Here is a 25,843-nt window from a genome sequence, read left to right as displayed (position 1 = left end):
AGAAGATGCATAACATCATTTGTGGTATATTGTCAACTTAATTTGAAATGGAAACAGAGGACAGTCAGGTTAGCTTCGAGATGTACGACTGGGAGCAGGGAAAAGCAGCAAGCCTCACACACACACTTCACATACTGTATTATTCCACACAAAAACTCATGTGTTCAAATTAAGAGGTGCACCTTTACGCACCATTTCTTTACGAGGACTTCCAGAAATCACTGCTAGTTGCCTGGCAACCTCACAATGGGGACACAGAGCTAGGGTAGCTGTTTCCCTGAGCTGATCTAAACAGTCCCCTGACTACAGTATTTACTAAAATGTCAAACTATTCAATTTAAATGGAAGCATATTCCTGCAAAAAAAAGGCGTCATCTTAAGCACAATATAAACATAACCGGTATAAGCCTTAATTGGGGGAATAAAATAGACGTCTCAGTGAGCTGTTTTATGTGTGTGTGTGTGTTTTATTTTTGTCTTCTGTTCGTGTGTGAGCTGTAGTTAATAAAAATAATAAAATGCTCCCTACAGGAATGTTAATGGGCGAACACCGAAAAGAACCTTCAAGTTAAATTGTGAAAAAAAATTAAACCTGAACGTCGTGAGCTTCACGAGGGACAGATCTGCCGCAGTGTTATTGTGTTATATTGCATCAGACGGAGAGGTGCGCCAAATAAATTGTTAACCCGGAGTATACGCCCTTCATTAATCCACTGTTCGCTTACATCTCCTCCATCTACTGTGGACATTGCGTGCTCTCTCACATCGACCAGCCAAAGCTGACTTTGATTTATTTTAACTTCTACATAAGCTCCTCTCTTCCTCGCACTCTCTATTACACTTTGAGTTTATATCTTGTCGCCTTTGTGTTCCTCCAGGAGTCAATTATCTAATAGTGTGCACTGACGGGGAGCAATAGAGAATATCCTCACAGGCCTAATGGCATAAACTTGTTACCTGCTGGGATCAAGAGCAAGAGAACATGAGTGAATTTCACTTTCTGGCCTTCCAACCTTTTTCCCCTTAATGTGATCTATTTGACATTTCGCACACATCCACATGAAACGCGTGCGCGGATGGATGAACACAAAAACACTTCTTTCTCTCCTTTTTTTATCACACAGCCAGGTGCTTGGTTTCAGTGTTTCGGTGCAGATTACCGTTAGTTCCGACTGCATGCATAATGAAACGATACGGCGGCATCGGTGTGTTTCTCCATCATCTACACGCACACTTACCATCCACAGAAGCTCGCTTGGGGAGTATGGTGATGGCACCTTCGGCCACTCTCTCCTGGTCAAGCACAGGAGAGATTTTGGACCCCCAGCTGTCTGAACCCACCCACAGGAAGTGACCCGTCTGGTTGTTCCTTTTAGCGGCATTCAGAACCCGTCTGTTAGAGAGAGGAAAAACACAGTTATGCATTTCTTGCTACATAAATACTAATTCATAGAAGAAGACGAAGGTGTCACAGAAAACAGTGCTGCATGCTGAAAATGTCCATGTAAAAAAAAAGAAGAATAAACGGCCTTGAATCCTCTCTCGGTGAATTTATTAAAAAAATAACCATTTAATTATTACTGTTACAGAGAATTCTCTGTCGACTAAAGCAACAGTGTGTCTAGCTTCTCCATTTTGGTGCAAGACGACTGTATTAGGCATCGCAACAGAACAGTGCCAAAAAGTGTGATGGTGTAATATACCAAATTAAACCATATTGTAACCAGAGGCATAGTTCCCGGGAGACACTGTGAACACAAATGAATAACTTTACATTTTTGTACAGTCACGTTTGTTGAAGGCACGATATTAGTTGTAAGATTACAGCCCACTCCATTCATCAATGGTTTGGTCCAGCTACATTCTCCACTCTCTCACTGACAGCCTGGTTAGTATTGCACTTTGTTTTTCAGGTGTATACAGCGATAAGTTTATTAAAACTTCCATGAGTTAGTGGACAATAAGTCATGCATCACTCCACTTCAAAAAGTACATACAAAACGCAAAAAGCGATCAGTGGCGGTTTTTGATATGGACACAAGAAGTGGATGAAACCAAACCAAGCGTGGGGGGTGAGTTCACCGCTGAGCCTCAGCCCTCAGGTTAATTAGAAGATTTATATGTCACGTTGAAGCAAAACTATGTTTCTCACCAGCTTCTGACAGTGCAAAATAACACAGTATAATAATTAAAAAAAGAAGGTTAAAAGTGAATTATAACACAAATGGCTTACAAATAAAGCACATTTCATTCATAATATTGTATAATATGGAATATATCATAGGCAGAGTCTCACATACATGTTTTGTTTCCACTATGAAAATGTTAAATAACAAGAATGAGTAAAAATCTGCAAACCAAGATGAATCTGCTGGGTGAGGTGCAGTTGTCAGTATAAAACCTATCATCGCTGAGCAGCTTTCATATCATATGATATAATAAGCGATGTTTCAGCTGCTTTTTGCCTGCTTTAGTCGGCCGGCATGTTTTACAGAACCACATCTTGCCGCCTGTTTAAACTAATTGTCACGACAGCTAAAAATTAAAGTTGCACTTTAAGTGGCACAGCTTCTTCTTCTTCAATTGACTTGAATCTTCAAATTATGCAGACTCACTGTTCACTGGCGGCAGAGACAGAGAGTTATTTCACTGACATTTCTCCAGATTTAAAAAATTATAACTTTGAGCCTGATGCTATGTTCCAACTTTTTATTATGTCAGGTTTTTTTTTCTTTGATTTTGATGAATTGAAGCCATATATTGTTCAATTCCAGCTGTTATTTTATGCAGTTTGTCCTCACATTAAAATCATCATCACATCTTGCAGAATTTTTAACTGATTTTCAAGTCAAGACGGATATTTAAACAGGACACTTAGGTCATATATTGTGTATTACTGCCACCCACCCATAATTACCATTTTTGGTTTTGTGGGTTGAACATACAAAAACTGTACACAGGCAGCATGGAACAATTAATATAATTATTTAACTGAACACATTTCAAAGTGAGGGAGGATGTGCAAGACATTGCAGCAAAAAATATTATAAAACAATTTATTTTACTGCCTTTATTTATTGTAGCTACAGTCACCATGACATTATTGGTCTGCACCATGCGTACCGTATGTCGTCCTCATTAGCGAACATGATGATGGCCCTGGCATTGGAGGTCTCAAGGAGACGTCTGATGATCTTGTCGAACTCCCCTGGTCTCGGCTCCCGAGGGATCTTCAAGGACTGGGCAATACACACGCCACCTGAGACGGAGAGACAACAAGAATAGAAAGAAGGACACGATTAAGTGTGTTTTTCGCAGTGCCTTTCTTTGGTTTGGCTTAAAGCAAACTGTTTCAATCTCAAGACGCATGCTTCAAAGTCATTGGTTTGATGACGATATCATTTTATATCAGAAAATGAATTTTGATACTTAAGTACAGTAAATGTCATATACTTTAAGACTTTTACTTAAGTAGTATTATCAAAAGTGGCAAAAAATCCCAGCAACTTTCCAGTTGAGTATGAAAAAGTCAGCGAAAAACTGGATCCAACTTCAGAGCACATAAAATTGATTTTTTTTAAAAAAAAGACAAATCAAAAGGGGGCAACAATGACACAGGAAAGTAAAGGCAGTAATAGAAAGGATAATAGAGAGAGGAAGAGGCAGATATACATAATGAGGAGGAAAGATAAGTAAGAATAACAGTTGAAAGACACAAACTGCAAGAAGAAAAGGACAATTTTTCAGACAATGCCGGAAAAACATCATCAATGATATAAAAAAATAATAATAACAGTAATAATAGCGCAAGTCACACTGATGACTCTAAATAACCTCACAGTGCTCAGTGTGAGTGCCTATTGTTGAGAGTGAAAGGAAACATTACTGGGATGTTGATTATTTCACTGGAAAGCTGTAATAATGAGGAAGTTATGTTGCCTTGTTTTCTCTCACACACACACACACGTGCACACACTCTCACAATACAACATTCCGTTCCATTCAGATCTATACTAATTTACACTTTCCGCTGCTGATGAGTTTTGTTATATCAATTAGTCTGACTCACTGTGTATGTGTGCAAGGTGCGCGTGTGTACGTTTTAAGTGTGAAGAATTAATTGTCAAACATTAGATATGCAATATCTTTGCACCACTGTATGGCGTAAGAGCAAAAGCACGTCGCCACGCACGCTCATTCTGTCAAGTGCGTGTGTGAGTGTGTAAGGGAGTGTGAATGATGGCCCCTGTTCCACCCCATTTATTGAACAGCGGTACAGTCTGTCACTTTTACAATCACCCTGTCCTGCCTTAATCTCACACATGCGCACACACTCACAAGACTCCGTGCCCATGCTGACACACCAGCATGCATGCGCGCTAAAACAAATACTCATCAGCCACAAATTAGCAGCCTCTCAAGGATAATCACCAATGTGGTGAAAGAACGACAGACTCATTTTCCTCCAGCACAATCACAAACTTAACACGCACTTTTGTACATGTTAAAGGGGTAGTTCGGATTTTTGAACATTAAGTTGTATGACACGGACTCCAGAAGTAGATCAGATGCAACGTTGGTAAATCATTTAACAAAGCTCCGGTTCGGAGCCGAGAAAAGTAGAGTTTGGGACACATAACGAACAGGTTTTAACAAGAAAACAAGACGGATTTGCTCTATATGGTTTATCATCAGTTTCTTAGTCAGACGTGTTGGTTTAATTTCTCCCTAAAACAGCTGAAACACCGCAACATGTGATTTGCACGGCGTAGTGATACGGGCCAGAAAGTAGTGCCTAACGCAATGTGACATACCGTACTGATCTGCAGTGGTTTTACAGTTCAAACTTGTTAACATACCATATGCATGCATGTTTGTGGTTTAAAACTCATTTGTTATGTGTCCCAAACTCTCTCCCAGAACTACTTTTCTCTGCTCCGTACCCAAGCATTGTTAAATGATTTAATCCACATCCACATCCAATCCCTGACTATCCCTTTGAGATGTTTGGTAAATAAAAGGCAAACACCTCATTGAGTTTGTGCAAGTGCTGAGGATTTCATAGCGTCACACCCATTATTGATAGCTGTCCCCAAGGAGACGTCACATGTGAAGACAACATCAAATAATGTTTGATCATCTGTGCATAAGTGTCACTGCCTCCTACTCTTACTTCCTGTCTCTGGCACATGGCAAAGCGAAAAGGGAACTTGACTTCTAACTTGAGGGTTGTCAGTTTGAGTACCAGCCAGGTGAAGGGATGGGGTACCTATGAGCAAGGCATCCAAACCCCTTTGCTCATGGGCAACTGGACACACTGGAAAGCAGCAGTTGCTAATAAAAAAAAGGTGGCTTTAGTAGAGGGAGATTTGATATCGAGATTTCAGGCAGATCATTTTGCTTTTTATTGCAATTTAAGAGAAAGAGATTCTGATGGCAATGACAAAAATAAATGTCTGTCTGTCAAGTTACTTCAGAAGTGAGTGCTGCTGTGGTAAACAGAAAAATATTTTTACGAACTACAAGCACTGGGAAGATCTTAAATTTGATCTTGATTTTAGCATATTCACATGCGAATAAATATTGTGTGCCAACACTTCAAAGAGAGCGTCTTTCCACACACTTTGGCAGTCATTACATTGACAATTTCCCCCAATTACTGGCTGAGTCTAAACTGGTCTGTATTTTTAGAGGAATAAACAAGTCAAAACACTTGTTTTAAAGTAACACAGAGTAGTTTTTTTGCACTTGAGGTCCCTCTACAGTTGGCAAACGGCATTGTTTGTTACGGCAGTCGTAAATTAATTTTGCGGCGGAATCGTGCGCATTTGTCGACAAGCCAACGATACCAATGAACGCTTATACAGTACAGGACGTTTAACGTGCAAACAAACATGTCTTCAGACCATGTACAGAGTGACGTTAAGTAGCATTTATAGTTATATAAACCCAAAATCAGACGTTTCATTGTGTCAATACTGGAAATGCAGACATTAGTGAAGGTTGGACTGCTATAGTGTGTTGTTTTGAGCTGTTACAAACCAAAATCAACTGCCTCACTGTGTAAATTGTGTTATTTTGTGACTGCCAGCACCCCCTCCCCCGCTCAAACTCTATTTATTTATTTCAGTACGTTATTTCCAGTGTGTTTCATAATTCACCAGTCGCAGCATGTCGATCTATAAATGGCGTATAAGTGAATCAGGGGCAGACAGTGACATACTGAGCTCTGAGTTTACAAGTCTAATGACCTGATTATTGAGGCTCTGATGTGTAATACAACGTGATGGAATCCACATTCCCCGTGTCTATTTACATGCACATTTGTCTGTTTGTTTACCTCCCAATGTGCGTAGGTGTGGACTAGGTTTTGCGAGTCTGTGTAGGAGTCAACCCCTGAGCTAGAATGCACACAATAGCAGATTAGCATTGCATTTATATGTGTTTGTATATTTATATAAGTATGCATTTGCATCATAACCCCTCAGTTGTTTTAATAATAAAAAATAAAGAAGCTGTGATGATTAATTTAACATCAGGTATGTCCAGTGCTTCATTGAATGAAACCTCTTAAAGTCATAATTAACTCCATCCTGTTTTCAGATTAAATTCACTTAGTTTCAGGACGGGAAACACTGCTGTCTCAACGTTTAATTAACAATCTGCTTCCCTCCCACACAATCCTCTCTGCACCATTTCATCTATTAACTAAAAGAGACACGACTGGGGAGAAAAGAAGAGAGGAACAATTACTCTCACTGTGTGGATCCTGCTTCTGTCATTTTTCATTCACCTACAGCTTGTCAAGCTTTTTCCGTGGAATGCATGTCTGCAATATTTAAACAACACCAGAGAAGAGCGAAAAAAAAGTTACAGCGTACTACTTCCAAGAAAAGCAAAAGTACATTCATTTGTACATCCTACTTGTCTGTGAAGTAATTACACCAAACTGCATCACAACCAAACAAAAACAATCTTTACAAGCATTATATAACAGAAACATGGACGCTTAAGGCCTATTCATTGTTTGCGGACCTACCCCACTTGTTGTTTACAGAAAGAAAACATTTTTAATCCCTGTCTGTGACTTCGAATGAACACTAATGTAACATAGATTAACAACGTTAATTAAAACTCACCCCATAAGAAGATAGAAGGTTAATAAGAGGTTCAGGGTGCTTTATTTTCATCGCTGGCGTCATGTCGTCGTCTCAGAACTAACTAACTAGCTAAATAATCCCTGTTTGTGTATAAACTCTGGAGAAAGTCCACTATCTTAAATGCTAACGCGTTAGCAAAATAAAGTCCGCTAGCTTAAATGCTAATGCGTTAGCATAATTAGGTCCGCTAGCTTAAATGCTAACGCGTTAAGAACAGCCAAGATTAAGTTCTTCCGCAAAGTGCTTTAACTTGTCCGTCTTCCTTCAACGGTGAAAAGACATGTAGCTTCTTAAAGCAGCAGTCACAGCAGCAACAGCTGCATATTAAGTAGCCATGTGTTGCCTCTGTGACAAGCAGCAGGAACTTGATATTGATCAAACAACCCTAATTCAAATACAATGTTTATGGTTTTAAGACCCACAATACTGTGATTTGTGGCTTCTTCGAAACTTCAAATTGCTTAATTTTGAAAAAAAACAAAACGAAAATCTCTAATTTTGAGAAAAAAAAAATCTGGCTGACTTGGTACTTTTGCTGTGGTGGGGCAAAAAATAGGCTAGGATGTTGACTGCACATAGTCCAGGACATGTAGGACAATGCACTTTGAATGTGGGACACATGTGGGGTGTGTCACAGTGAAACAAACCTATATTTTATATGAACTTTTATGTTCATATGTGAATTTATGTGAATTTTTATGAGAACGGCAGGTGTTTTTGCATGAACAGTGCATTAGACCCCGTTGAGACCTGGTATTAACATCTGCCCTCAGCGATCAATCATACATCACTGTATTAATGGCAGCCTAAGGCCAAGTGGAAAGGGAACTTGGCTTGTAACCGGAAGGTCGCTGGTTCAAGTCCCCACCAGGTTGAGAGAGCTGGGGTACCCCTGAGCAAGGTACCCAACCCCCATTGCTCCCCGGGGGCTACTCAGTGTTACTCAGTAACTAATTCTAGGATGGGTCAAATGCAGAGAAATAATTTCCCTAAGGGGATTAATAAAGTAAGTGTGTGTATATATATTCTATTAAGAATGACTGTTCATACCTAACATTAAAATGCTTTTGACCACCTGCACTGTCTATTTGCATGAACAAAATGGTGCTAGAGCCCTACTCACACTGCTGTGACATGAAGTGAGATGAATAACGTATCTATCTATCTCAATCCTATCAAAATCAGCATTAATAGTGTTGCAGTACCTAAAAATGAACATATGGGCACTAATTAAGCCAAGTCAAGTCAATTTTATTTATATAGCCCAACACCAAAAACCCAATTTGCCTCAAAGGGGTTTACAGTCTGTGAAGCAAATGACACCCTTAGACCCTCCGATCCTAAGAGTGAGGAAAAACTCATGGCTATGTAATCTGGTTCTTAAAGATATCCCGTTGGATCTTCTCTAAACGGTTTGTCTTCACTGATTTCATAGTCAGACGTGTTCGTTGAGACTCTTTCAATGATTTGAACAGCGTTGCATGTCGCACAACTTACTCCACACAACACAAATCCAAACTACCCCCTTTAACCACTTCCAAAAGTGTTTTGGGTTTTTTTTGTGATCAGATCTGAAAATGGATGAGGCCACAGAGTCACACCTGACAGCTAAGCCCAGTGGACATGTTACACATAACTCACTTTAAAAAGATTTCCGACACTTAACAGTGGCATCAATCTTTTTCCTCAGCAGTCAGTTTCTCAGGTTTTTTTTTTCAACCATCTTTCAGTGTCACTATTTTCACCATTTTCTTTCTATATGTTTTCTACCCCTTTTTTCCCCCCTTTCTCCATCTTCAATGTGCAGACTTGTCACACATTAGTCTGCAGCCCACTGTTTGAAGAGACGTCTCAGCTCATCTAACCCTACACTGACCCTCAACTCACACACACATACAGGGACACTCTTGCCGTGTATTTAAAGCAGTATTAAAGCTCAGACACGCACGGAGACATTCATGTGGATTCTTGCTAAGCAGGATAAGTAATGAGAAACTTTAAAGTATGTTTCTGTCCCTGCATACATATTTCTGTTAGATGTCTGAATCAAATGGCGCTTTTTTCACTATACAGTTCCAGCAGTTTTCCATTTCTCTAGTACCTCCTCGGCATGGGCGGAGTAAGCACGGCTCCATGAAACCGCTGTGACGTCCTTTTACACATGACACAAACAAACTAGTGACTTGTAAAGCAGTTATTTTCTAAAAACTGAATAATTAGAATCCGTTAAGCCAACGATCACTAGAATCATGCGGTCGCTAAATACACCGGATTCCCAAGACTCACGTTTTCAGGATTTCTAAGTCTTTTTAACTGATTCTCTGGCCAATCAGAGGCCAGCAGTCTGTTGACGTCACGTTTTAGTATTGGCTCAGCTCGCTTGGAACATCACCAGAGCAAAAAAAAAAAAACACACCATAAAATAGTGAAAGAAAGATGGTGAAAAAAAAACAAAAAAACGTTCCTTTCATGTTTCTTTCTCTCTCCACATACAGCACACCTTGTTACACAGAATACAAGATTATTTGACCATAGATGAGCTGTCACGTGTCCATCATCAAATCGTCATGGGAAGAAATACACGTTCCTCTGTTTTAGCACTTTGATTAAAAAGCCCCTAATTCATTCACCACACACACACACACACACACTGAACCCGTAACGGTTACAACTGCAGACTTCTCGCACTAATAATTCAAGCACGCACAAACACTCATTTTCACTCACTTTCTTTCCCTGCAAACCTCATTAGCAACGTTTTAAAATTAAAATTTGCTCTCTGTTTCTCGATGCTTTGTTCGTGGCTCTGGGCACTGCAGTGTGAGCCTTTGAAGTTGTTCCTGTGTGTGTGTGTGTGTGTGTGTGTGAGATGCCTCTCCCCGCCATGCATAAGTGAGTTTATCCAAGCTTATCAATGAACATTTGCCTTCACGTGTACTTGTGTGCTCTCCAATAACAACGTGCACGACACATATGCTGGATTTTTATGTTACCTCTGCTTGTGGATTGATTATTTTTTCCTCAGGTTTTTTTTTTTTAATGACTCATTGACACCCATGGAGCCATTATGCTATTAAAAAAGGCCTAGAAGGATGAGGGCCTTAGAAGTTTTGAATGGTGTTGAAAATCTGTGATGATTCTAACACAAAAAAAGTAGAGAATCTCTTGTGAGCCCGTGATGGTCTGCACAGCCTAAAATCACCTCTAATTTGCTGATAATGAAAAACTGATGAGGAGCGTGAGGGGGGAAAATGCCCAAAGCTGTTTCAGTTTACAGAAAATGAATTGCTTTCTGTAAATATTTGCTGAAACAACGTCTCCACGGCGCTCGGACTTATCAGAGAAGCATACAAAGGCATGGAATGGATATTGGATCTCTGTAATGATCTACCGCGCACACAATATCACGTTTCAAGTGGTGTTCAATAATAATTTGTATTAATCTAAAAAGCTCATTTACAGCCATGGCATATTATAGTAGAGTTGAATAATACAGTGACAGCTGCTGGAGTTGTTCCTCGGGCTGCATCTGCATGCTGTCTCAAAAATATCTCCATTGGGTTAACGTGTATGTATAATTCTGCCATTTTAGGATTCATAAGCGGCATAAACATGTTTAGTAAATTAGGTATAACATAACCATATTGTAATTTGTGTGAAATAATTATAAATTATATAAATAAGTACAATTAACAGCTGTACTTGTATTGGGGTATGTGACACAATATTTATCCTTTATGCCAGAGGTAATGAAGTTATAATTACTTATTTTTGTGTGTTGTTTTTTTTGGTAATATATTAATTTTGCATCATAAATACTTCATTTTGTGAGCTATGTATTAGTCCATATCAACAGAGAAACTTTTATTTTGAAATACTGACAAAAATCACCATTCCTGAACAGCTGACCGGCCCCCTGCTGGCCACTCTCTATACTCCATGGCCCCCAGGTCATTTGAGTTTGAGAGCCCTGCTTATGCAGTAGCAAAGTATTTCAGTATACATATATATATATATATATATATATATATATATATATATATATATATATATATATATATATATATATATATATATATATACAAATACACAGTATATATAAATACACGGTATGCTCCATCTCTTAGAATCTACCTGCACAATCCATCCCTTATTTGTATTCCTGCATTATTTAGTATATAAGTAACTGTTGGAGACGTCCAAATCAATCTGTCTTTTGTGTTAATGTCTTTGTTTTCCATTAACACAGATGAGAATCTGTGTTTTGTGTTGTAACTCTGGCAGCTGAGACTGGGAAGTGGCAGGGCAAAAAAAACAACAACCAAAAAAAACATTAAAATAATGATTTACTGCAATTGTGGGACATTTTATCCACCTTTACATTGCACATAGGGAAGGGCAGGCTTTTCCCTACACACATTTCTACACTTGGACGGAACAGATGGAACATTGCACCAAAAAAAACAACATCTTTCTTCACTCCTGCATGTGTTCATGTGTGTGTGCAGCAAAGGGAGAGAGAGAGAGGAAGGGAGAAGGACAGATCTTGAGGTTCGAGTATGAAAGAAGAGAAAGACAAAAAAAAAGAGAAACCACAGGGAAGACAGAGAATAAGTGAGCAAGGAGAAGCAGAGACAGAGAGACACGGGAGATCTTGGCCTTTCGACATCTCACTTTGTGTGTGTGTGTGTGTGTGTTCACCACAAGAGTCAAGCAGCCTGGCTGAAGTCAGCACTTGCTCAGATCTAAAGGGAGACAGGTAGACATCTACTGCATGGAGGTGTGTGTGTGTGTGCATGTCCGTACATTTTGACAAACCAATTTTTGAGAGGACATTTTGGCCGGGGGTTACTTGGCTTTAAGGGTTTAGGGTTAAATTTGGGATTGATAGATTGAAGGTAGAGTGAGAGATCATTTTCTTTTCTACTGTATTGCTTAAAATCCTCTTCACAGCTCCGTTGTAACCAATTAATTAATGCATTGTCACAAAAATGAAAAATGTCAGTCCCCCTATGCGCGGACACCTCTTCTATGCACTAAACTGGTTTTCCACGGTCTTGAACCGTTAAGAAATGGGGTCAGTAAAGGTTAGGGTCTAAGGAATGCATTATATTGGTGGGTGTCGTCACTATTGATGCTGTACAAGAATGTGTGTGTTTTCCCTTTATTGGTCGAACCATTTTGGTACATCATCCGTACAAGTGACACACCTCCAGTACCAAAACGTAAGTGCTTACGTACGTAATCTTAGCCGACACAAAGAGGAAGCACTGCTCTGTCACATGGACTGCCCACTATCAATACTTCAGTGAAGACTAACAAGTGCAACTTGAGTCCACTTCTCTGAGTCTTCCGGCGGGAGACAAGTCAGTTGATGTCTCCTTCGCGGTGCCCGACCTTCTGCAACCTGTCACGGATCACCGATACTTCCAATCGATCTGATAGATCCACCTGACTCTGTGCCGCGCGGTGGGAGAGCGAAGACGGACAGACATGAGTGAGGAGGGGCTCATAATGGACAGGACGAAGGACAGGAGAGTGAGAGGGAGATCAAGGGAAAAAAAAAAGGAGATGAATCGGAGGGTGTGCTAGGTAGAAATGGAAAAGGATGGAGTGATGGAAAGACGGTGGCTCTGAGGAGGGGAAGGAGGGAGATAAGGGAGGGATGATTGGATGCCAGAACACAGATAAAAAGCACAAGGTCAACGTTAAGCTCAGAGATGACAAAGACAGGACATGTGCACTTCTGTCTGGGACTCTCTCCCTCTCTCCCTCTCTCCCTCTCTCTCTCTCTGTGACATCCGAGTGTCGACTTATCTATTTCGTTCTCTACCGTTGCCAACTCTCACTCTCTTTCCCTGAGAGGGGAGTCATCTTTCATCTCTCTCTCTCTGTTTCTCTCTCCCTCTCACACAATCTGACAGTAATCACACATCCAATTACAGTAATGCCCTCGCACTATGTGTGTGTGTGTGTGTTCATACACATATAGCACACACATGCACCCATATGCCCACACACACACACCAATAGGGTGTCAGATCCCTGCTGATGTCTGTTACTCCCTAAACTGGGATGACCTACTGTCCTCCATCTGATGTTTTATCTCGGGATAAAATTCTAACCCTAACTCAATTCTAACCCTAACCCTATGCCCGTCGCATATCGCACACCCTGGTATACTCGTACAAGTCTGGACGCAGGGAATTAGGACGCATTCCTACCAAAGAAGAAGAGAACAATGCTACAGCTCCCTCGGACACGTCTGGTTCACAGATGAAAGGCCGGTCAGGTAGGGGAGTTGGGGTGTCAGCCGGTTCTTGGGTTGCCAGGTCGAGGTTTGGATGACTATCCTTGGCGACAAGTTCAGTTCGCACATGTACTGTCCACGCGCATCCAACGTGCTATTTGCAAAATCTGCGCGTTGGGTCCGTGCGTGCTGTGCACGGAAGTATACCAGGGCCTTAAAACCTGGTCTTAGTCCCACAAAAAGCCAGTTAAAGTTGTGCGGACCAGCCAAAAATGCCCTCACACATATATAGATATATATATATATATATATATATATATATATATATATATATATATATATATATATATATATACATATACACATATATATATATATATATATATATATATATATATGTATAGTTATAAGTCTTGTATTGTGGGATTGGGGAATTATTTTTACTTGGAAGCACAAACAAACTAAACTGTGATCATAACAGAGTGTATTATATTGTACATTTCTGTTTCACAATGTGAGGGAAAGAAAGGAAGGAACACCATAAAGGCCTCGCAGTGCTTACATTGCTCTGTACACAGAACCTAATGGAGCATGTTTTCTGCATCTGTTAAATAATTCTGGAGACAGTTTCCCCCCGACAGCTCCCTCAAACAACCTCCCCCACAAAAGAGCAGACACCCACCAATTATCCAGCCAAGCTAAAACACACACAAAAAGCCAGGCACTCAATTCTTAGCCGTCGCGTTTGAGTTCATACGCACAAACAGTTTTTTCCTTGAACACTTTATCATTGACAAATCATCAAAATCAGTCACCCAGCGGTATGCAAACAAAAACTGCGCATCAGCAAGTTAATCATTCATAAGTGGCAATTAACAGTGATTAGAGTGAAAGGAGATGCCCACTCACACATACATGGACATAAATATTCAATTAGGAGAGTCAACACGGTGCACACTGAGTGGGTCAATCATGCAGCCAATTGAAACTCCCGCTTGTAATTTGTTCCCATTGGAATTTGTCAATAAGAATATAGAATCATGGATTTTGAATTGCAATGACCCTAGTGGGATTATTGTTGCTCATAGCATCTTGGTGGGCAAACTGTGAACACATTATGGGATGTATGCGTGTTCACCGCAACCTGCAGTCACACCTGACAGCGACCGGGCAGAGCTTTTGTGTGTTATGCTAATGAGTTGGTCGATGGACGGAAAGGTAACTCAGTGTGGGCCTTTCAAATTCTGGCAATGCCACTTGCTCCTTTATTCCCCCACCGAACAATGACGGCTATCAGGATGTGGTGGGACACACGCGGCTCTGTTGTGATGTTTTTAAAACAGCATTCTACAATAAATCCATCTCCCTCTTTTGCAGGATTTTGGATAAATGGCCAGGATTTTTCTAGTCTTAAAGGAACACTTCACCGATTAGCATTTAGCTTTGTATTACTAGAATAGGGGTAGTATTTTTGAAAAAAATGTGCTTCCCAACCTCAGTTTCCCCCCCAAGTCGAGAAATACCTTCAATCTTTTCTTTGTTACGTGCCCACCAGTGACACTTGGTCCGAGGATTGAAACTGCAATGCTAATTCCGCACTTTTTAGACCCACTCGTAGGGGGGACAGGACCTCTTTCCCAGATTGTAAACAGTGTCCGCCATCTTTGCTAACAGTTACGCTAACAGGAACAAGTGTCACTGGTGGGCACGTAACAAAGAAAAGGAAGATATTTCTCAACTCAGGGGAAAGTGAAACTTGTTTGCTGTGACACACACATTCACCACATGCTGCTGGGTTAAAGGGGAGTTCCACCATTTTTCACTCGGGGTTGTTTATAAATGTAGCTGTGTAAGTGAATAGTACTTACAAAAACGTGTTGGTCCATTAGTTTGGTTCAGCCGGCAGCAACAACACAGTGGCAACTGCTGCAATATAATCCAATGGGTCAACTGTGACATTTTACTTTATGTCCACTAAAGTGTTTGTTTTGCCTAACGGCGGCTCAAATTGTTACTGTGACAGTCTCACTACTAGAGCACTAGTGTGACTCAGTTACTATCTATAGATACTATATTTACATTCACATAATTCTAACTCCTCAACTTTGAGGACATACAGATGGGGTGAACATTTCATTCCTTTTAAACCTAAACCTTCTTTTTCCTCCAACACTGACAGATTTCTTTAATCACTGAGAATTTCCATAAAATATCTGACTGCAGAAGGCTCATTTATGTGTCTCTATATATGTATATGTAAGGACTGGGGTGTATTTTAAGGCCTTGCCTTTTCCCTCTGGTTTGATGAAGAAACATCAAACGTGATCTGTCTCTCTGCTGGGCACCATTGCACGCTGTAATCCAAGATTGGAGTTTGCATGTTTCCCCCCGTGTGTGCGTGGGTTTATTTCCGGGTAAACCTGCAGAGATGAACTGAACACACTTGTTCATCTCCGTATGTTGGCCCTGCGACGGACTGGCGACCCGTCTAGGACGGACCCAGCATTTCGCCCCTTTGTCAGGTGGGATTTGCTCCGGCAACTCATGTGGAGGATAAATAAACAATGAATGAATGAAGAAGCTAAATTTGATCTAAAACATTAAAAAGAGCAGAAAAATGAGGTGAGGTTTAACCATACAGCAGAAAATAAAAAGATACATCGCTAATGGGACTTGATGTGTTATAATTAGTTTTTTCAATAAATTATATTAAAATCTCTTCTTTTAAATATCAGCCTCAGCTGCATTCTGGAATTTGCTGTCCAAACCAATACCTTATTCCATTTTCTTCACACTGAATATTAAGTGTCTTGTTCTTTGGTCAGGTGCTGTGAATGCAATATTGTTTTGGCCCATGCAGCCTCATGCATAGATCTAACCGGATCGATGTGCTTTGCACATGAAGAATTCTTTAGCTATTGATGTGCAGGACTCTTCTTCTTGTAGCGTCAATAGACACAGCACGTACTGCCAAAATCTTAAAGGACAAGATTTAAAAAAAACAACAAAAAAACATAATAACAATAGTAATACAGCAGTGCTTTGAATTATATGACGGCACATGCACAGAGGTCATTCTCTCATCGACTCATGTGCCGGCTACATTTTGGTGACTTTCCCTGAATCAGTTTGCACTCAAGTATGTGGAGAGATGCTGTTCGCAGTAGAGTGATAATAGTGTGGAAGAGTGTGGTGATTTGAGCGCAGACCGCCTGCACACACCACATCATTGGCAAATTGAACAGAGAGTGCAGTCGGGAAGAAAAGAAGTTATCATCAGGTGATAGGCACCAGGCCCTCATACCCAATCGTCAACTACAGAACACAACAGTTAGTTGTGCGTAAACATCCCATTACAGAAAAAGTGGCCCCCTGTTAAAAAGCATGTTTTACAATTCATACAACTACAATTCCCACCCATTTAATGTTTGCCTCTGCACACCAATGCAGTGATAATTCATATATATGACACATGTTTGTTGAAATAAAAGAGATTTAATGGTGGCAAGGCTTTTGACCCCTCCGATCTAAAAGCTGTTAATCCATGAGTCAAAATGACTATTTGTGCCAAATTTGAAACTCACTGGAGTTCTTACGATAATGCACTGACAATTGATATTTTTATGTTAATTCATGTGCAAAAAAACACAAATACATACATATTATGTATCCTCATATTTTAAATTGCTAGTTTGTAGCACGTGTGCATACAATTGCTACAGACAAGAAAACACCTAAATGGACCAAACTAACAGAAGGGGGAAAAAAAATTAATTGCAAAAATAAATTGCATTCAATGGTTATTTACAGTGTATTGAAGTCAATACAGCAAAACAAATAACACTGATAAAAAAAAAAGCAGTGAAAGGACAGCTTGCTTTAATGGATGATGGGAGGAATAATTAGGTTTGCACATACTGAAGAAAAGAGGGACCTTGTGTTTGATTTAATTGCAAGTAAAGTTCAGATTTAGTCCATGTCAAAATCTTTACCCAGCAAAAAACATTGAGCTTTAACCCCCAAAATCCAGTACATGGACAACCCAATAAAGCATGATGCCAAAATAAATGAGTGAAAATGAACAGTACAATAAACATCCATCCATCGATCTTCTTCCGCTTTATCCTCCACATGAGGGTCTTCATGTGGAGACAAGCAACCATTCACTCTCACACGTACGGCCAATTAAGGGTGTCCAATTTGCCTAATCTCTAAATCTGCGTGCCGGGGAACCTGGAGAAAACCCACACACACACACACACACACACAGGGAGAACAAACCCTATCTTCTTGCTGCAAAGGCAAGAGTGCTAACCACTACTATATGTACTATACTCTCCAAAGCGAGGATATACTGCATGTGTCAATCAGCAGACACAAACTACTGGCCCCGCTGAGTGGAGGAGTCTTAGGTTTGTGCTTTTACTCCCATGTGGGCTCTTTTTCTTTCACTCCTACGGTGAACAGCAACACCCCGCCTACAACTCATACAGCTTCCACCATCCATATCAATTTAACTGAAGACAAACAGTTAACAGTGGTCATACAACCTTTCCTCTTCCCACTTCCCCTCTCTTTCCCCGCCACACTCCTTTTCGCATTTCTCATTCTCCCCTCCTATGGCGAGATCAATAACATGTTACACGTGTCTCCACCCATTCCTCCATCTTCATCCGCAATCCAGGCAATCAGCATCACACTGTTCATCCGCTACCCAGCCCTCCCTCCACATGCATCATCCTCGCTTCCCACATCCTGCCAGGAAACAAGTGCGTGATCTATGTGCCTGTTTATCTACACTCTTCCTTAGTCTACTCTTTACTCCCAGCAGCAGGCTTTGTTGTGCACCTCATCACCGCTCTCTCCCTATGTGCTCTCAATTACACTTTCCACTCCAGAAGTCAACAGTGAGTGTGTTTGTGAGAAAACAAACACTGTCTTCCTTCAAATATCTATCTAATTGTGGGCACTGAACTCAATATTAAGTCATATTATTATAATGGTATTTCATCAGAGATTGGTAAGAAACGCCAAACATTACCAAACCTAAAAAGCCTCACTACCCCTCATAAAAATGTCTCGACTAGAGGAGAAGCAAAATGATGGTCTGCAACAGAGATGGGTTACAATGTAGATGTCGGTGTGGATTCTTTTTCTCCGAGAGCTACAGCAGAGATTAGCTCTCTCTCATACACATTGTTGATTCATTTGTGTAACACCTGGTGTAAGTGCAGCTCCATCTGTACTACAGTGTTTAAAAATGGGATTCCAATAAGCTTTACAAAAAGACAAAGGTCAATAACGTACACATTTTATATTCAGTATATATCCTGAAAGATAAGGAATGACAAAAGCTCCTCAAATGTGAAGTCACAAAACCCACCAGGGTTTGTTGCTGCAGTATGGGTCATAGACCTAAAACTAAAAAGTCAAATTGTTCAAGAAAGGTGATTTTGTTTTCCCTAAAAAAGTTTTAATAGTTTTTATAACATTAATAAGTGTCTAAGTGTTCCATTGTTTTATTTGATGGCATAAGAATGGGGGTGTAGCAGCAGAGTTCGAGTCCCAACATTTGAATACACGGCTCTGCTCTACAAGGTAAACACTTAAAGGGGGTCTTCTACCGTTTATCTTCTACTGCTGTATCCTCCACATGAGGCCCGCTGGGTGCCAATCACAGCTGACATAGGGCTAAAGGCGGAGGGGGGCGGGGCTCTGGACAGGTCGCCAGTCTAGTGGCATTTACTTAAGTACTTAATATGGTGAGTGCCTCACAGAGCACCACGGGCAGAGGGCAGAAATATCCTCCGGGGTGAACGACCACGCGCAAAAACATATTCAGTGCCCGGGAGACATCGCGCGATAACACAGTATAGCCAGTTGAGCATGTCAGCTGAAAATAACAAGGTCAGCGGTGATGGTTTCACAGTTCGCTTAGGTGAGAATTTAAGAGTCTTGACTGAACCCTGGGTTGAGATTATTGACGGATCACTGAAGAAGAGAAGACATTATTGCTCACCACGTATGTTTCACGATTAGAATAATGTTGTCACGGAAAGGGAACATTTCAATAACGTGCTTCTAAGGGTAACTCCGCTTATTTGAGGATACTGAGCCAACATTTATAAAAGGTGTGGAACCAGCTGGTAGTTCCCGTGGAGACTGTAAAAACAACAAACAACAACAAAGAAATAACCTCCAAATAAAAATTCCTGCACCTGCAAATTTCAAACACACACATCTGCACTGAAAGACATTATTAGATTTCCTATTTGCGAGAGAAAAAGAAAAGCAGATCTTTCTCCTGAGTCCTTCTGTCAGAACAGAGGGACAGTCCCTGTAAGTGCTTGTGTGTGTGTCGGTGTCAAATATTGGAAGTAATACCTTTGCGCTGCGTCCATTGTGTGTCAAATATAATGAAGAAAATCACGGATGAATGTTCGACTCTGTCCGCCGGGACGGTTTTGTCAGCCTCACTGAGACGTGTAATGATCAATTCGGACCCACCGCAGTCTCAATTAAGTCCGATTGGTCTCGGTTGTTCATTATCTGGTAAATATCTGAGCTTGTTGTTCATTATCTGCTAAAGTCTGAGCCAACTGGGAAGCAAATGAGTAAAAAAGATTTCTTTTTACGACTGCTTAGTAGAAGCCCGGACCATTTCTCGCAATGATCGCTGTTACGCTTTCAGTTTTCTATCGTCCAGTGATCAAGTTAGTCATGATATGAGTACTTTGAGGCTCAAACAATGAAATTTACTGGTGCAAACTTTTGTTTATTGCATCATTACTGTGCTGACTTTCCTTTAATTTCATCACCTGTATGTGATGCAGTTTAGTGCGTTCCCCCAACATAGCACATGAAAGGTGTTTACTTTCTTTCTTCATCAAGAAAGATCCATTTCTCTGCTGGGTGCCCTTTGACAGTATAATCCCGGATGTACGTGACCGATCTGCTCGTCTGCGAGCTCCCATGCTGCTCACCGCCAATCAAGAGTTGTCAGTACCCGTCCATCGATTCCCTCCCTTCCTTAATCACAGTCCCTATATTCATCTTACCTCTCCCACTGTCTACCCCACTCATCCCTTCCTCACCCATTCTCCTGCAATCACATTTGCCCATCCTTGTTTTCTTGTTCTCACCTACCCTTCTCTTTCAGGAAACTCTACATCCATCCTACCCCTTTCTCAAAGGCCCTTATGGCCAGGAGTCCATAATGAAATCTCAGCCAGGCCTATTGTGTTGATTAAAGCTGTCAGAAAGGACCTAAAAGAGGAAAAATACAGCCGGCAACAGGGGAAACAAGTGCTCAATTGTGCATTGGCAATGCCCTCGGTTACGCTTTACTGTTTAGCCTTCCTTCCGTCCTTTCCTTTTTGCTCCTCCCTACAGTCACATTTCTCTATTTATTATATGGGGTTCGTGACTATTAACCCTTTAACCTCGGGAGTATCGCAGATGTCACAAGCGGACAAAAAAGCCTGTACATGGTTTCCATTTTTGGACAAAATTTGGTGTTCATGTACAACTACAATTTAGATTGTTAATACAGTATTTTAACATGCAGTGAATTGTAAATAACCGCCAGATATTGAAAGTTATTCTGGAAAAATGACACGGGCCCATTTATGGTTAAAAAAAATTGTAGCCACTACTCCATCGGCAGGTTGATGGAACATGATTAACACAGTAAGGTCATACAAAGTGACACCTATATTCTATAAGTGCCGTAACAAATGGACCTGAAACACAAAACAATGTGAAGCGGCAGTGATATAAAGTGCCATTGCCATGTATTGTATTGTGTTGCTGGCGAACAATGTGGTTTGTGTTATCTCTCGTATTTCCTGTATCAGTATGACCTCTCTCTGCTGCTCGTTTGCATTAAAATGATCAAACGCTCTGTTTTTTCGCAGTGAAAAAAGTAACCCGCAGTATATGACACGAAGATGAATAACAGTAGTTTTGTTTTTGTATTCTGCCATTACGTCCGTGATTAAATCACTCGGCCAAACGATGGTCTATACGCACTCACTTTGAAAATCCACTCTGCTGACAGCAGAAGAAATGATTGTATTTGCTTCAGATAAACAAGAATTTAATAAGTAAAGTTTACTGTACTAACAACAACAAGCAAGCGCCAGGTGGTATTTGTGTGATTTTGTCTGAACACAGCGTCAAAATGTCTGGGGGAAAAAAAGAAAGAAAACCACATGTTTTTTTTTAGATGTGGGGACAACTCGGGACAAACAGTTCAGTCAGTCACAATCAGGGGAGCTGCTAAGTGACAAAAAAAAGTGCAGCGTAAACCACTATCTACCAAGCCATTTCCTGGGGGGTGGAGGGGGACTCTGTAATGGGTTCATCAGAAAAAAACTGCTTTATGTAACTCCCTTTATTCCAAAGGGAGGCGTATGAAAATGTTCAGGAAAAGAAAAAAAATACAGAGAACGACACACACACACTAAGGTAGGACAGCATGGGATAGGAAAGTAAAAGCAGAGACCGAGCAGAGGAGAGGGAAATCAATTCAGGGGGGACAGAGAGTCGCGCTTGTGTTTTTGCTCAGTCGTGCAGTTTCAAACAAATAGGCAAGCAAACACAAATTACACCGTTCCACCGGACCACAGCTCTGATGTAGTGAATGTGTCTGTGACACACACACACACACACACACACACACACACACACACACACACACACACGACATGAAAAGCCTTTTATAAATGGCACCATACTATGTCAGCAGTCTGTAAATTAGTGTATATAATGTCATCCACGCCTGACCTTACACACCATAATGCAAAGGCCAAACAAACGGGGCAAACCACAGATGATATATATGTATATATGTACTGCATACACATCACTCATCCTCCAGAGGTGAACTTTGTATTAACGTTATATTAACGGGGGGGATCCTTTGAGGAGGCCTTGGGAGCGATGTGACTATAGGTCCGTGACTAAAACCAGACCAGATTAAAAAAAAATGACCTTAAATTTCTCCTGTCGTCCAATGACGACAGTGAAAAAACAAATACACAAACAAACAACTCGAGTTATTCTGTCATTTTGTTGCTGCAAAAGTTGAAAGTTAGTTGAAAGGAAGTAAGAATTAATGCACCTGAATAAATAAATGGTTGAATATTTGAATCAACCACTTGCTGAACATTTGAACAGAAGGCTATTCAACATGTAAAAGTCCAGTGTGCAGAATTTGGTAAATAGGGGTTAAATTACATGCGGCAACCCACATTTTGCAAACAAATGGTAGACTCCCTCAATGAGTATTTTCTCCATTGTAATATCAAGGACAAATTACAGTTCTTATTTTCTTTTGTGCATTTAAACCTTCTCTGCTGTTGCACAAATATAAAGTAAGCCAGGATGACAAGAAAGAGGGAAAACACTTTTTAGGCAAAAAAAGACAGAGATAAATGAATTAAAATATCATATGACGCCACCTTTAATTTATAAACAGTGATACTCAGTTGTTATTCTGGGTGTCACCTATTTTTTTAAAAAAAACAAAACTTTAATTTCTGAACACAACAGGGTCACAGCAAATCCTGAGACTCCCAGACTTCATGTTGGGAGTTTCTGCTGCTAACTAATTCGGGAGTGTGCTCATTTTGATGAAGTACTTCACGCATGAAGCCTCTTAAAAAAAAAAAACAATAAAAAAAAATGTATTTGGTGTATAATTACTATTAAACGCAGCAGCATCAAGGTGTTACTTTTAAATGAGAATTATTCAGGAAAGATTTTTCATGTCCCAGATTTGGGGCGGCAACTATTTTCATTATTACCGATCAAATTATTATCAAATCATTGATTATGTTTTCAATTCATCACTGTAATGTCAGTCAGTGAGTTCAGTGAGTTGATTAGCACATCAGGTGTCCAACAAACTCAGTCGTTCTTGATTTACACACAAGGCCAATAGATGACGGTTCAATAACTGAGACATGGGAGCAGCATCCTTGGACGCCTACATCTCTAGACTGATTACATGAGGACGGTGAGACCATTCGCGCAAGTGATTCCGCTACAGAATGAATCAATAGCTTGATCAGAAAGTCATTTTGAGGGTTATTGGTGGTCTGGGACAAAGGGCTGTTTATCAGACGACTGCGATTCAGGGGGGAAAAGTCATGACCCAGCCATTTCTGCAACAGCCTCAATCAATGGGACGATGATCAGGAAAGATATTGGCAACACGAGAGCAGAATGAGCAATACTCTCCTCAGCACAACACGAGTGATAGGCAATCTATCTCGGCTACAGTCGAGGGTCGGGGGCACGTTAGACATAAAGTCAGAGAATCGGAATCAGTAATATAGTTTGTATTATTTGTGCTGGTAACAGTTTCTGCCTAATGGGTTGGGGTTAATTGAATGAAATTTGAATATTTCGGAGGAGGCTTCAAATTAGCACAGTGGACTTTCTGTCTATCACTGCACTCCATGGATTTCAACAATTGCTTGTTTTTCCTGCTATTTATGCTTTTTGAAATCTCTAAATATCAGTAGGTCTGACATTTTTAACTTCAAACATAAAGAGAACCCTTCCAGCATTCCAACTGTTGGAGCTAAAACGAGCAATAAAGAACAAGAAAACAGTTGGAAAAGGCATCATTTTTGTAATTTCTTGTGCATTTTATGTTTTAATTATGTTCATCAAAGTGTTTTGTAAAAAAAAAACTAAAGAGAGAAAGAGGAAAACACACCCCCACCTCGTTTCCCTTAGGTTTTCCCAGGGCAGCTCTTTTTCCATGTAACCAGCTAAATGGCTCACGGCTAGTAAATAAAGCAAAGGAGAGGAGGTGGTAGAGGGGACGACAGGTGGAAAAGTGGAGGAAACAAGGAGGTGGTGGTGGTAATGGGGGAGGGTGGGGTAGCACATAGGACAGAGACGGGTGAGGCTGGGGGATTGTGAAAGACATAGGATTCATTAGCCACTTGCACTGTGCACTGGAGAGTTCTGATGCCTCACCGTAAAAGAGAGAAGGGGGATTAAAGGTGGCGGTGGGGGGAGCGGAGGAAGCGGCGGGGAGAGGCAAATAATGAGGGGAGGACAAGTGAGCGAACAGAAGATGGTCGGTGAGCTGAGAGAGGTGAGAATTTTGGAAAAGGGGGAGGGCGAGTGAAAGATGTGATGACGCAGACGACTGAAGAGGAGAAGAGTCGGGAGGTGGCGGCAGCGGCGGCGGCGTGAATGAGAAAGCCAGTCAGCCAGGACGAGTGTCGCGGTGCCATAAAATGCCAGCTGTATGCCACTGCAGTCTCTCCCCTCTCCCCTCTCATCACAGCGCTGTTAAAGTTATCACAGCGTCTGCCGTCTCTCCCTCTCACTGCCATTCAAACGCGCCCTCCCAGTTTACAGCATGTTCACTGATTACTTGGATCTCTTCTGCAGGTCTTTATGAGCCGAGGGGCCGCGGGCAACAGCAGCGTTTACTGGCCACTTGTGTGCACGACAGTGTGTTTCTGTGCATGAGAGTGTCTGAATGACAGCAAAGTTGTTTCTTTAAACTTTACCCTTCAGCCAGATAAAAAAAATCCTCCTTCTGCATAGAAACATAAACAAACATGAAATACTGTACACCCATAGAATCTAGTAATCTGTCCATGACTTTCTCGAATAATCGAATGTTCGCATTCTGAGGTTAGAAAATATTCACATTCTGAGGTTAGAAAATATTCACATTCTGAGGTTAGAAAATATTCACATTCTGAGGTTAGAAAATATTCACATTCATACATCAGTGTCTACCAAACCTGGAAATCATAATGTTCTCAAATGTCTTTTCAGTTTTAATGATTTTTTTTTTGTAAAGTGGAGCAAAGAAACCAGAAAATATTCACATTTAAGAGGCTGAAAAATTAGAAAGCTTAAAAAAAAAAACACCTCTCAAACCGATAATCAAAATTGTTGATGATTAATTTAGCTGTCGAGTAATAATGGATTCAATGGATCAAATAATCGTTGCAGCCCTAGTTGTATTTAAATTTCAATACTAAACGTGCACTACAACGCGATTAGAACGTATAACTACTTTGTTCAGAATCAGCTGTTTATCACTGATTTTCGTAGCCTCTGCATCAAAAACAACTTGAAGCTCAATTTTTGGACAAATTTGGCTTCCACGGAAGCTCGGCTTCTCTCTGGGGTCAATGCATGATGATTGGAGGAACTGTCTGAAAGGTGGTGCCAGTTTTTGATCGACCGCGCTGCAGAAACCTAAACGACAAATAGCTGGTCACTGTGTATTTTCTTTTTCGGCGACACAGTCTATTTTCGCTTGTACACATACGCTGTGAATAAACACACCATTTTAGTTATATATAACTTTCACGTTTCCTTGTTCTAGTTGTTTGTTTTTAGAATTTATGTATGAAAAACTGGGCCTGAAATGAGCTTCAAAGACCAG

At 40.6% G+C, this 25,843-nt stretch overlaps 1 protein-coding gene across 3 annotated transcripts in view; it reads right to left on the bottom strand.

Moving 5' to 3' along the window:
* Positions 1-25,843, bottom strand: part of grm8a (glutamate receptor, metabotropic 8a) — a 225,456-nt gene that overhangs the window by 67,581 nt on the left and 132,032 nt on the right. For all 3 annotated transcript variants that reach the window (XM_044022484.1, XM_044022483.1, XM_044022485.1), the window contains 2 exons: positions 3,124-3,259; positions 1,239-1,393 (listed from right to left, as the gene is read on the bottom strand). In XM_044022484.1, coding sequence (XP_043878419.1) covers positions 1,239-1,393; positions 3,124-3,259 — 291 coding nt within the window. The remainder of the gene's footprint in view (positions 1-1,238; positions 1,394-3,123; positions 3,260-25,843) is intronic.

Source organism: Solea senegalensis, linkage group LG3 (genome assembly GCF_019176455.1).
Source record: "Solea senegalensis isolate Sse05_10M linkage group LG3, IFAPA_SoseM_1, whole genome shotgun sequence".
In the NCBI taxonomy this organism is placed as follows: Eukaryota; Metazoa; Chordata; class Actinopteri; order Pleuronectiformes; family Soleidae; genus Solea; species Solea senegalensis.
This window is presented reverse-complemented; position numbering and strand designations above follow the sequence as displayed.